Here is a 13279-nt window from a genome sequence, read left to right on the forward strand (position 1 = left end):
GTCAAATGACCACAATTCAATCCATTTCAACACATTAAATACGTGGGTAACCAACACCTCCATCACCCTGAACCAGTGTGATCCAGTAGAACTTTCCACAGTTCTGCTGTCTATATGGGACAGACTGAAATGTCCCATATCTAACCATCCAACATGGTACCCACAGGCCATGTGTAACTGGTATGACCAAGGAACTGACTTTTTCTTTCATATTTTGTCATTTTGCTTAATTTAAATTGCATAGGCACCTTGGCAAATGGGAGCCATTTTGCAAAGTGAATCCTGAGAAACATTGTCTCATGCCACCTTCTGGTCAAGCTGATCTTCTTGTATGAATGAGGAAACAACTGCCCTGATTTCTGTCCCCATCCACTCTGTACCTGGCCTGGGTCTCAGAGGAATTGTGGTTACGCACACTGTGTCATGCTTCTCCTCAGCACTCCCCCAGGGAGATCCCTACCCTTGCATCAGCAGTCCACACCTCTCTATTTCCAAGTAGCATTCCACTGCATGAGTAAACACTGTTCATCCATGCTTCAATGGATGCATACTTGGGTGGTTTCCAAGTTTTTCTCTGATGATCACAGCCCTGTGAATATTCTTGAACACATCTTATTGTGGACATATTCTTTTATATCTGTTGGGTAAATAGCCAAAAGCTGACTGGCATGGTAGGTATGATTTTCAGCCTTATGATTTAGCCACGCTGTGCCCCATCTCAACCTTGCTCCAGAAGTGGTCCTCCTCCCTCCTACCGCAAACCCAGCAGCTCCTTCTCAGCTGACCCAGCATAACACTGTATTCCTGAGTTCTACTCTCTGTATTCCTAAAAAGTTTTAGGGTGCTGCTGTCTCAACAACAGTGTTGGGGGGAGGGGTTCTGCAGTTTTGCATAGAAGAAAGCAGGCCTCCACCACTTCCTTGATTTATTTTCTGTCAATCCACGTGCATATCATGATGCTTTGTGCAAAGTCTCAGGTACAGGGTAGAGACAGGCTTTCTAGCAGTGCACCTCCCCTACTAACCAGCCTTCCTTGTCCTCCTCCCCTAGGTCCCTGGCTGTTGGGCCCCAGTACTCATCCCTGGGGACACAGCCCATCCTCTGCGCCAGTATCCCAGGCCTGGTACCCAAGCAGCTGCGTTTCTGCCGGAACTATGTGGAGATCATGCCCAGCGTGGCAGAGGGCATCAAGATCAGCATCCAAGAGTGCCAACACCAGTTCCGTGGCCGCCGGTGGAATTGCACCACTATCAACAACAGCCTGGCCATCTTTGGCCCCGTGCTGGACAAAGGTACAGATGGCACCTGTCATGACTTTCCAGGCAGAGGTGGCAGCCCAGAGCTGTGGGTACAGCAGGGTCTAAGCCAGTTCCCCCTCACTGTGGGTGGACACAAGCCACTCCATCCTTTTCTGCCTCCATGTCTCACCTATGCTTAGGCATAGGAACAACACATCCAGCACAGACCTTGTTACCATAGGCATCTCCCATGTGGGTCCTTTCCAATGCTCATCCATTCTGGAGGGTGCTTCTGGAGCTTAGGAAGAATGTAGGGTCATGGAGAGATTCCTTCTGCTTCCCCTTCCCCAAAAGGCAACTGCACAGTTCCATGGGAATGAAATTAACCATTGCAGGTTTCCTGCAGGACTTCAGGCACGTCTTGGAGAGAAAAATACAGAAACAAGCAAAGAAAAACACAGGAAGAGAGAAGGTTGGGGACCACAAAGGCACACAGCTGAAATTATCCATGATCCTGGAGTCAAGGGATTATTCTGGGAAGGAGAGAAACATGAAGAAGTCTGGGTGTTGGTTAACTTTTAGTGAAGAGCAAATTTTCACAAAACACCTGCAGATCAGGGTTCAGCAGCCCAGTAGGCAGGCTGATCTCTCCACTGCAGCTAGTCCTTGTTTCTCTTACATGTTTGATGGCTAATGCTGCTGTCAGTGGGAACACCCACAAGTGGCCCTTGTATGTGGCCTGGGCTCCCATAAATATAGTGACTGGGCCCTCCAGCAAATGGGGAGAAAGAAAAAGAGAAAGAAAAAGGGAGAAAGGCTTCTTTCACACAGCATGTTTTCAAGATTGATTTAGCTATAGCATGTTTCAGCACTTTATTCCTTTTTATGGCTGAATTATATTCCATAATATAGATGGACCAATTTTGTTTATCCATCCATCTGTTGATGGACACTTGGGTTATTTCCAACCTTTTGGCTTTTGTGGATAATGCTGATGTGAGCATTTTTGTACAAGTATTTCAGTATCTATACTCAGTTCAATTTTTTTTGGATATACTACTAGAAGTGGAATATTCCAGTCATATGGTAATTCTATGTTATGAGTAACCATAAAAACTGGTTTGCACAGTAGCTTCACCACTTTACATTCCCAATAGCAACACATGAGGGTTCCAATTTCTCCATATCCTTACCAATGTTTGTTATCTCTGTCTTTTCCTTTAACCATCCCAGTGGATGCGAAATGATGTCTCATTTTGACTTTTATGTGCACATCTCTGATGGCTAAAGATGTTAAGCATCTTTTCATGGGCTTAATGGCCATGTGAATGTTGGAGAAATGTCTAAGTCCTTCGCCCAGTTTTTAATTGGGTTGTTTGTCTTTTTGTTGTTGAGTTGTCAGAGTTCTTTATATATTCTAGATAATAGACACTTACCAGAAATACAATTTGCAAATATTTTCCCCCTTATATAGATTGTCTTTTCACTTCTGTGACAGTGTTCTTTGATGCACAGAAGTTTTAAATGTTGGTGACGTTCAATTTACCTATATAGGTGTCATAATGAAGTAAGTACTACCTAATCTAAGATTACAAAGATTTACATCAGTGTCTTCTTCTAAGAGCTTTATAGTTTTACCTGTTACATTTAGATCTTTGATCTATTTTTAGTTAAATTTTGTGAGGGCCTATCTTCATTCTTTTACAATTGGAAACCACTTATTTCAGCACCATCTGTTGAAAAGACTATTCTTTCCCCCATTTAATGATCTTGGTACCCTTGTCAAAAATTGTCCATGGAGGAGTTCTTGTTGTGGCACAGCAGAAACAAACCCAACTAGTATCCGTGAGGACATGGGTTCAATCCCTGGCCTCTCTCAGTGGGTCAAGGATATGGCATTGCTGTGAGCTGTGGTGTGGGTCGCTGATGTGACTTGGATCCTGTGTTGCTGTGGCTGTGGTGTAGGCTGGCAGCCATAGCTCCAATTTGACTCCTAGCCTGGGAACTTCCGTATGCCATGCATGCAGCCCTAAAAAGAAAAAAAATTTTTCCATGGACTTTCAGTTCCATTCCATTGGTCTATATGCTATCCTTCTCCCAATACTGCAGCATTTTGATTTCTATAGTTTCGTAGTATATTTTAAAGTTGTGAAGTATAAGTTCTCCAGCTTTATATTTCTTTTACAAGATTGTCTTGGGTTTTTTGGAGGGCTTCCTTGCAATTACATATAAATTTTAGAATAACTTTTTACATTTCTGCAAAAAAGGCTGATGAGATTTTGATGGAAATGGCACTGAATCTATAGATTAGTTTGGAAAATATTGCCATCCTAACAGTATTAATGAACGAATTTATGAACATGAGATAGCTTCCATTTATTTAGGTCTTCCTTAATTTTTTTCAGCAGTGTTTTGTAGTTTTTAGTGGGCAAGTCTTATACATCTTTGATTGATGCATTCCTAAGTACTTTATTCTTTTTATGCTGTTATAAATGAAATTGTTTTATTAATTTCCTTTTTGGATTGTTAACTGATTATGTATAGAAGTACAATTTACTTTTGCATTTTAATCCTGTATCATGCAGCTTTGCTTAATTTTTTCAATGGCTCTGAGAGTTTTTGTTCATTCTTTAGGATTTCTTATGTATGAGATTATGTCCTCTATGAACAGAAACATTTTTGCTTCTTCCTTTCCAATTTGGATACCTGTTATTTCTTTTTCTTGCCTAATTGCTCTGGCTTCCAGTACTATGTTGAATAGGAGTGGTGAGAGTAGGTACCCATGTATTCTTCCTGATCTTAGGCAGAAACCTTTCAGTCTTTCACCATGGAATATATGATGTTACTTGTGGGGTTTTTGTAACTGCCCTTTATCAGGTTGAGGAAACTCCCTTCTATTCCTGTTCAGTTGAGAGTTTGTATCATGAAACAGGTATTAGATTATATCAAATGCTCTCTTTGCATCAAATAAGATGATCACATGATTTTGCCTTCATTCTGTTAATATGGAATAACATTATTGGCTAATTTTCTTACACTGAACCATCTTTGCATTCTTGGGATAAATTCCCCTCAGTATTGGCATATAATCCTTTTAATATGCTGGAGGATTTAGTTTGAAAATATTTTGTTGAGAACTTTTGCATCAATATTCATAATAGGGTATTGGATCTGTAGTTTCTTTTCTTGTAATGCCTTTATATGGTTTTGGTATCAGATAATGTTGATCTTATAGAATGAGGTAGGAAGGATTTCCTCCTCTTCCATTTTTTTTATAAGAGTTGAAGAACGATGGGTGTTGACTCCTCCTTAAATGTTTGGTACAACTAACCAGTGAAGTTTTTCTTTATTGGGAGATTTTTAATTTCTAACTCAATCTCTTTACTTGTTATAGGTCTATTCAGATTTTCTATTTCTTCTTGAGTCAGTTTTGATAGTTTGTATGTTTATTCATTTCATCTAGGTTAGTCCTTCATTTTTGAGATAGTTTATCCAGATGTAGAATTCTTGGTTGACAGCATTTTTCTTTCAGCTTTTTAAATATGTCATCCAATTGCCTTCTGGCCTCATTGGTTTCCAATGAGAAATTGGCTGTTAGCCTTATTGAAGATCCTTTATACATCACATCTTTCTGCTTATAAGATTCTCTCTGTATATTTTCATTGTTTGATTAAAATGTCTCAGTGTGGATCTCTTTGTGTTTATCCCATTTAAAGTTTATTGAGCTTCTAGTGAATATCTTGAATCTTCAAGGTTTTTTTTTAATTAAATTAAATTTGACCTTTTGAGCCATTATTTCTTTAAATATATTCTTTCAGCTCCTTCCTCTCTATTTTCTCCTTCTGGGACTCCCACAATGTGTTTGTTGCAATATTTGATGATGTCCCACAGATCTATTCATTTTTCTTCATTCTTTTTTATTTCTGTGCCTCATACTGTTTTTTGGTTTTGCCTTTTTGCCTTTTCTAGGGCTGTTCCTGCGGCATGTAATTTCAATTGAATTCTCTTCAGTTTTCCTGATTCTTTCTTCTCTCTGCTCCACTCTGCTATTGAAAACGTCTAGTGAATATTTTGTTTCAGTTATTGTACTTTTCAGCTCCACAATTTTTATTTGGATGCTGTTTATAATTTCTACCCCTTTATTGATATTCTCTCTTTGCTGAGCCATTGCTATCCTGGTTTCTTATCTCTCTGAGAACATTTAAGACAGTTGATTTAGTCTTTGTCTAATATGTCCAATATTTATGCTTTCTCAGAGATAGTTTCTGTTAATTTAATTTTCTTTTTCCTGTGAATGAGCCATATTCTCATTTCTTTGCATGCCTAGTATTTTTTGTTGAAATATATACCTTTTGAATATTATAATATGGTAACTCAGGAAATTAGATTCTTCTTCCCCTTCAGAGTTTATTGTTGTTGTTATGGGCTATTGTTCCTTGTTTGTTTAGTGTCTTTTCTAAATTATTTTTATGACTATATTCTTTGTCATGTGTGACTCCAGAAGCTCTGTTTCTTTAGCTTATAGTAAGTTTAGTGCTTTGGCAGAGATTTCCTTAATATGCTGGAATGACAACAATAGCAAAAAGCCCCCTACTCTGCCATTTTGCTGGTGCCCCATTGTATCATCTTTTGAGACCCAGCCTCAAAGGCTCTGCAATGGTGCATTCTGTTGGTCATGGCAGTTACAAAGGGCCACTCAGATTCTAGGGTAGGGGACATCAACCTCCCCTTTGATGGCATGCCAAGGTCACCTTGGGAAAAAGCATGAAGGATGGGGTGTGCACTGGTATGGCAACTTCAGGAACATGTCATCCACTCCAGGATGGGCTGGTAGAGATTTGATGGCCACAGAGGGCACAGTTGGTCATGCTCTCAGTAGGGAGAGTAGGCCAGAGAAGACCTGAGAAGAAAGAAGTGCCAAAGAAGATTACTAGGACAGAGGTAGGGAAGATAATATTAGCAAAGATATGCTGGAGGCCCTGTAGTCCCAAGGGGCACTGGCAACAGGATGGCCAAGGCCATGTATCCCTCCCACATACCTACTTCCTTGTGTTGTAAAAGGCAACCCATAAGTAGGGTCACTCATGACTCCTCTCCATCACAAGTCCCAACAGTAATACTTTCAGAGTCCTGAATCTACTTCCCACCAAACCCAGCAACCCTGATGCCCAAGATTGAAGCAGCTCTTTTGCAACTGTTCAGTGCTGTTCCCAATGTCCCAAGGGCCAGAAGAGCCATGTCAACCACACACACCCCTCCTTCACTTGGACCCTATTCTCTCAAATGCTCTGTCCTTGCTGCCTCTTTTCCCCTTGTCCTCTCCATCTTCCCTGTGCCCCTCTCTAGCCCCACTGTCTCCTTGGCTGCTTCCAAAACACTGACCACTGTTCCATCTCCATCTTTGTTCTTGTAGAGCCCCTGTCATTGATCTTTTCTATGCCTTCTGTGTGGTTCCCTTGCCTGTTTCCCTCAGGCTCCTTTTTTTTTCCTTTTTCTTTCTAGGGCCGCACCCATGGCATATGGAGGTTCCCAGGCTAGGGGTCAAATCAGAGCTGTAGCTGCTGGCCTACACCACAGCCACAGAAATGCCAGATCCGAGCTGTGTCTGCAACCTACACCACAACTCAGGGCAATACCAGATCCTTAACCTACTGAGCGCGGCCAGTGGTCGAACCTGTATCCTCATGGATGCTAGTAAGATTCATTTCTGCTGAGCCATGACAGGAACTCCCCTCAGTCTCCTTCTAAATGCCACCTTGTCTCCTGTATCACATAGCATCCCCCATGCTGTCTCTCTCTCTCGCCATCACCCACCTCCACATCTTGTTCCTCACTGTCCTGAATCCTTTACCATTACATCCATCAGCCTCCCCATGAGCCCTGTGAAGTCCATGTATGTCTGCCAGCACATGGTCAATTTATATGGGAGAAACAAATAGCTTTGCTCAGAACTAGAGGCCATAATGCAGAGGAAGAAAGAACAAGAACTGTCTGGGAGGAAAACACCAGGTTCTGAGACTGCTGGCATGCATATGGGCAGAGGTTCTAAGAATGCAAATGAGCATTGCATTGAGGGCAGGTGGGGCCTAATGGTGTTTGTTCAAGAAGTCAGGGCTCCCCAGCATCAAGTGGTCATGGTCAGGCCTCCAGATTGGCCTGTGTTCTCTAAGAACCGGAAGGGGTGTGAGACAATCATGCCATGTGACCTCAACCAGCAATTCAGTTCACTTCCTGGTGCATTAGCATCCTTATCTATAAAATGGGAGAATAATTGCCACTCAGTCAACTTTACAGAGATACTGGCTAGGGTAATTACACAGCAGCTCCTTCAGGGATGGTTACTATCATGCAGGGGGGAAGTTAGGGCCACAAGGTAATGTGGCAAATAGAGCATGTGGAGACGTGTGAATGTGCACAAGTATGTGTGCATGTATGTGCATGTGTGTGCATGCACTTGTGAGCATGTGCACAAGTTTGTGTGTTCACCATGTGCATGTATATTTGTATGTGTGGTGTGCAAGTGCTTATATATGCATGTGTGTAATGTGTAGAGTGTGTGTGTGTGTGGTTGCCACCCACACAAATCCCATACTGTGCCATGGTCAGTGGTAGTGTGGGTCAGGGAGGTATGTTCATCATTTGCCTCACGCCCAGGAGGGCCCAGACAGGGTCATGTTGCCATCTGGGTTCCTGGCTCCAGAGCCTTATAGGCATGATTAGGGTTCCCACTTTCCCAGGTAAGAAGAAATTTCAGGGGTTTCAGGAAGAAGGCAGAAGCCTTTCCCACCTGGAAAGGTTGCCATTATAGTAATGGAGGAGGCTGTGTCTGGTGGGATCAGATCCAATCTGGAAGCCAGAGAAGGAAACATGGGTTTAATTTCTGGGCTCTATTCCAATCCCATTGATTCATACATCTGTCCTTTGCCCAGGTCACACTGTCTTGATTACTGTGGCCCTGCAGTAAGTTTTAAAACAGACAAATGTGAGTACTCCAATTTTGTTCCACTTTTCCAAGTTTGTTTTAGCTATTTGGGGCCCATTATTCTTCCATATGGACTTTAGGATCAGCTTGTCAATTTCTGCAAAAAAAAAAAAGAAAAGCTTGGTTTTTTAGGGATCGGGTTGAATTTCCAGGTCACTTTGATGAATATTGCCATCTTAACAATTTTGTTTACAGATCCATGAACATATGATGTCTTTCCATTTATTTAGGCCTTTAATGTTTTTCAATGACATTTTGCGTGGTTTTGTTGTTGTTGTTGTTGTTGTTGTTTTTTCCCCTTTTGGCTAAGCCCAAGGCATGTGGAAATTCCTGGGGCCAGGAATCAAAAACATGCAACTGCAGTGACCTGAGCCACTGCAGTGACAATGCTGGATCTTTAACCCACTGCACCACAAAGGAACTCATGATATTTTGCAGTTTTTAGTGTACAAATTATATTTTTTTTCTTTTTTTAGGGCCGCACCTGCAGCACATAGACATTCCAAGGCTAGGGGTCTAATTGGAGCTGCAGCTGCCGGCCTACACCACAGCCACAGCAACACCAGATCTGAGCCATGTCTGTGACCTACACCACAGCTAATGACAATGCCAGATCCTTAACCCACTGAGTGAGGCCAGGGATTGAACCTGAAACCTCATGGATCCTAGTCGGATTTGTTTCTGCTGCGCCACCATGGGAACTACCCAAATCTTATATTTCTTTTGTTAGATTTATTTCTAAGCATTTTTTCTTTCGATGCTATTATAAATGGACTTTTCATCTCATTTTTGCATTGTTCATTGCTGGTGTACAGCAATACAACTGATTTTCAAATATTGATCTCATACTTTATAATCTTTCTGCAGGTTTATCAATTCTAATAGATATTTCATGCATTCCTTAAGATTTTCATGTCATTTGCTAATAGAAACAGTTTTAATTCTCTCCAATCTGGACACCGTTTATTTTTTTTTTTTCTTGCCCTCATTGTAGCCTCTGGGACAATGTTGAATAGCAGGGAGCAGAAGAGGGGCCTCTGATTTCCTCCTGATCTTGGGGAGACAGTTTCAGAGCCCATCCTGTTTTTTTTTTTTTCATAATTTTTTAAATTTAATTTTATCATAGTATAGTTTACTTACAATGATGTATTAGTTTCAGGTGTATAGCAAAGTGAATCAGTCAGACATATAAATATATCTATTCTTTTTTCCCATATAGGCTATGGAGTAGATTTTCCCAGGAGTGAATCATGTGGTAGTTCTGTATTTAGTTTTTGAAGGAACTTGCATACTGTCCTCCATAGTGGTTGTACTGTTTACATTCCCACCAACAGTGTAAGAAGGTTTTTTTCTATCAACATCGTCTCCAGCATTTATTGTTTGTAGACTTTTTGATGACAGCCATTCTGACTGGTGTGAGATGATACCTCATTATAGTTTTTATTTGCATTCCTCTATTAGTGATGTTGAGCATCTTTTCATGTGTTTTTGGCCATCTGTCTGTCTTCTTTGGAGAAATGTCTATTTAAATCTTCTGCCCATTTTTTGATTGGGTGGGTTTATAAAGCTCCATGCTATATTTTCATTTTTTGGAGATTAATCCCTTGTCAATCACTTCATTTGCAAAGATCTTCTCCCATTCTGTGGGTTGTCTTCATCTTTTTATGGTTTCCTTTGCTGTGCAAAAGCTTTTACATTTAATTAGGTCCCATTGGTTTATTTCTGTATTTTATTTTCATTACTCTAGGAGGTGGATCAAACAAGGTTTTGCTGTGATTTATGTCAAAGAATGTTCTGCCTATGTTTTCCTCTAGGAGTTTTATAGTATCTGGCTTTATGTTTAGGCCCTTATTCCATTTTGAATTTATTTTTGTGTATGGTGTTAGAGAATGTTTTAATTTTATTTATTTATTTTTCTTTTTAGGGCTGCACCTGCAACATATGGAATTTCCCCAGCTAGGGGTCGAATTGGAACTGCAGCTGCCAGCCTACACCACAGCCACAGCAATGCCAGATCCCAGCCACATCTGTGACCTATGTAGCAGCTTGTGGCAACACCAGATCCTTAACCCAGGGAGCAAGACCAGGGATTGGACCTGCACCCTCATGGATACTAGTTGGGTTCTTAACCCACTGAGCCACAATGGGAATTCCAACTTATTTTTGTCTTTTTAGGGCCACACCCATGGCATATGGAGGTTCCCAGGCTAGGGGTCGAATCAGAGCTGTAGCTGCTGGCCTATGCCATAGCCATGGCAATGCCAGATCCAAGCCATGTCGGCAACCTACACCACACCTCACAACGCCAGATCCTTAACCCATGAGCAAGGCCAGGGATTGAGCTCACATCCTAGTAGATACTAGTCAGATTCATTTCCACTGAGCCATGACAGGAACTCTCAGAACTCCAAATTTTGTTCTTTTACATGTAGCTGTCCATGTAGCTTTCCTAACACTACTTATTGAAGAGACTTTCTTTCTTCCACTATGTTCTTGCCTCCTTTGTCATAGATTAGTTGACCATAGATGCTTCAATTTATTTTTGGGTTTTCTATCCTGTTCTACTCATCTATATTTCTGTGTTTGTGCCAATACCATACTGTTTTGATGACTGTAGCTTTGTAGTATAGACTGAAGTCAGGGAGCTTAATTTCTCCAGTTCCAGTTTTCTTTTTCAATATTGCTTCAGCTATTCAGGGTCCTTTGTGCTTCTATTCAAATTTTAAGTTTTTTTCATTACAATTCTGTGAAGAATGTCATTGGCAACTTGATAGAGACTGCATTGAATCCATCCCATTCTTAAATTTTATATATCTAAGTATGAAGATCTTCTTTCAGGAAAATAAATAGATAAAAGGGAGAGTTTTGATATAATGTATATATCAATACTTTGAATTTTTTCGGAGTTATATGTGTCAAAAATCACAGTGATCTATTATCAAAAAGTTTTTAAAAATCTGTCAACATATCATTTAATTGGGTCCTTTTTTATTCTGTGGAAACAAGAAATTGGAAACGTCTTATTTGTACAGGACTTGGTGGCCCAGATTTTATAGATGATACCAAGTCTGGACAAGTATCAGGAAGACTAGGAGCCTCCTCTTGGATCATGTGGGAGATGGGTGATCCTGGAATGGGAGGCAGGAAAAGAGGCAAAGATGCCAGTGAGGATGCCTTGGAACTACCCATGCCATCCTCTGGGCCCTGGCCTGTTTCTGTTCACCCCCAGGGATAGAAGACCAGCCTAGGAGACCTCTGGGGCACAGCATCACCCTCACTGGCCCATAGGCTTCATCCTTTTTCTGTATGTTCAGACATATGGTCCTGTCACGTTCAGCTCCAAACCTACCAGCCATGTTCAGATACACAAGCACCTCAGTCAGGGCAGCTGTGGTGGCCCTGAGGCCTGCTTCTTGACCTCTATCCCTACTCCTTTCTTCTGTGTTCACCACCACAGGGTGCCACAGCAGCCATGCCCTCTCGCTGGTGACTTGTCCTGCTCCTTGCATTTTTCTAACATCACTGTTATAGACAGACCTTCCCGGCCCATCCAAAGATGCCTGCACCTGCCCCTCACTGCACCCCATATTCTGATACAGGGTCAGTTTTTGTGACCCCCATCTTTGCAATCCTCAGTCTCTCCAAATCCTTCTTAGCCCACAGGGCCTACCTGGGAGACAGCTCCAGACCTCTGGAGCAGCTTCGAGTTTCCTAGCTCTATCTCGACATCACTTTCCCAGGACAAGAGCTGAGCCCTGTGGGAGTGCTCTCAGGTCTGGTTTGGGGCTCCCTACTGTGTACAGTAGGTTCACACAGCAGGCACACAGGGCAGTACCAAGGTGTGCTCTGGCAGAGAATGTGTGCTTTATAAGGATGTGCTAAGTCAGTGACTGAAGGGTGAGCACACATGCCTGAAGGTGCCTCTGTGGATGGGCTTCCCTGGGGAGGGGGTGCCTGAGCTGCTCCTTAAAGAGTTTTCTCTCTTTCTTTAGAATATGTGTACAATACTTCTGGGGGCATGTGTTAAGTGTTTTACATGGAGCATCAAATTGAATCTTAAAACCCATTGGATGAACTGGCACCAAGGTTACAAGTTAAGGAAATTGAGGCATGAAGAAGAGGCTGGGCCAGGACTCAGAAGAATGTGCTAGCCTTTGTGAGGTTCTGTAGGGGCTCTCTAGGTGACAGGAGGCTCTGTGGGTGCCTAGGACCTGCCCCAAGGGACAGACAAGCCACTAGCTTCTGGGCTGGGGCCCAGAGAGTTCCCCCTCCTCCTCTGTACTCCTTCACTCCCTCAAAAGCCTCTCAGGGGGAGTCCAGACTCCAGCAGGCCTCTTGAACCCCTCTCCCCCCATGTCCACTCTCCCCCATGTTTGCCCCCTATGTCTACTCCCCCACGCCCATGCTCCTTCCTCTGCCCTTTGCTCCCTCTGCTCCCCACTACCCCACACCACCTGATGTCTCCCCCTCCCTCCCTCTGTCCTTCTTTTTCAGCTGGATGGAAGTCATCTAAGCTCCCACACACCCTCACCACTTGGTCTAGTGGGAAAGAGGAAACCCTCTCTCTCCCCCTCACTCGCCACAGGGCTGAGAAATGGTCGGATTCATTGTGGTGCAGAGCTGAATGGCCCAGGAGGAAGGAGACTGCCAGGTGCCCCAGAGAGAGGCCAGCTCTGGGAGGCCATTGTGGAGGCCCCCGCCTGCCCACTGGGCCACACTTGCAGTAATCAATCTGATTGGATTAGGGTCAGGGCGACCCTAATCATGTCAGAGGTCACTCAGGCTTTGTGGCAGGGTCCACGGGGTGCTTGGCCACCCCTGCTGAGGCGGCCTAGTTGAACAGAGCTTAACCACTGCCCAGCCAGCTGAGGAGAGGGGCCCAGCCTTGTGTGGACGTGTGTGAGCGTGTGCGTGTGCAAGCATGTGTGTGTGTGGTGGGGGGTGAGGATAAGAGGGAAAGAGCTTGCGCCTATACCTCCTGCTTCCAGTTCTCTCTCTCTCTCTCTCTTTCTTTCACACACACACACACACACACACACACACCAGCATCTGCCTGGCC

At 42.9% G+C, this 13279-nt stretch overlaps 1 protein-coding gene across 2 annotated transcripts in view; it reads left to right on the plus strand.

The window, feature by feature from the left end:
* The window catches only part of WNT3A (Wnt family member 3A), a 49701-nt gene that overhangs the window by 16024 nt on the left and 20398 nt on the right, over positions 1 to 13279 (plus strand). For both annotated transcript variants that reach the window (XM_003123621.4, XM_021083340.1), the window contains one exon: positions 1051 to 1292. In XM_003123621.4, the coding sequence (XP_003123669.1) occupies positions 1051 to 1292 (242 nt within the window). The remainder of the gene's footprint in view (positions 1 to 1050; positions 1293 to 13279) is intronic.

This window comes from Sus scrofa, chromosome 2 (genome assembly GCF_000003025.6).
Source record: "Sus scrofa isolate TJ Tabasco breed Duroc chromosome 2, Sscrofa11.1, whole genome shotgun sequence".
In the NCBI taxonomy this organism is placed as follows: domain Eukaryota; kingdom Metazoa; phylum Chordata; class Mammalia; order Artiodactyla; family Suidae; genus Sus; species Sus scrofa.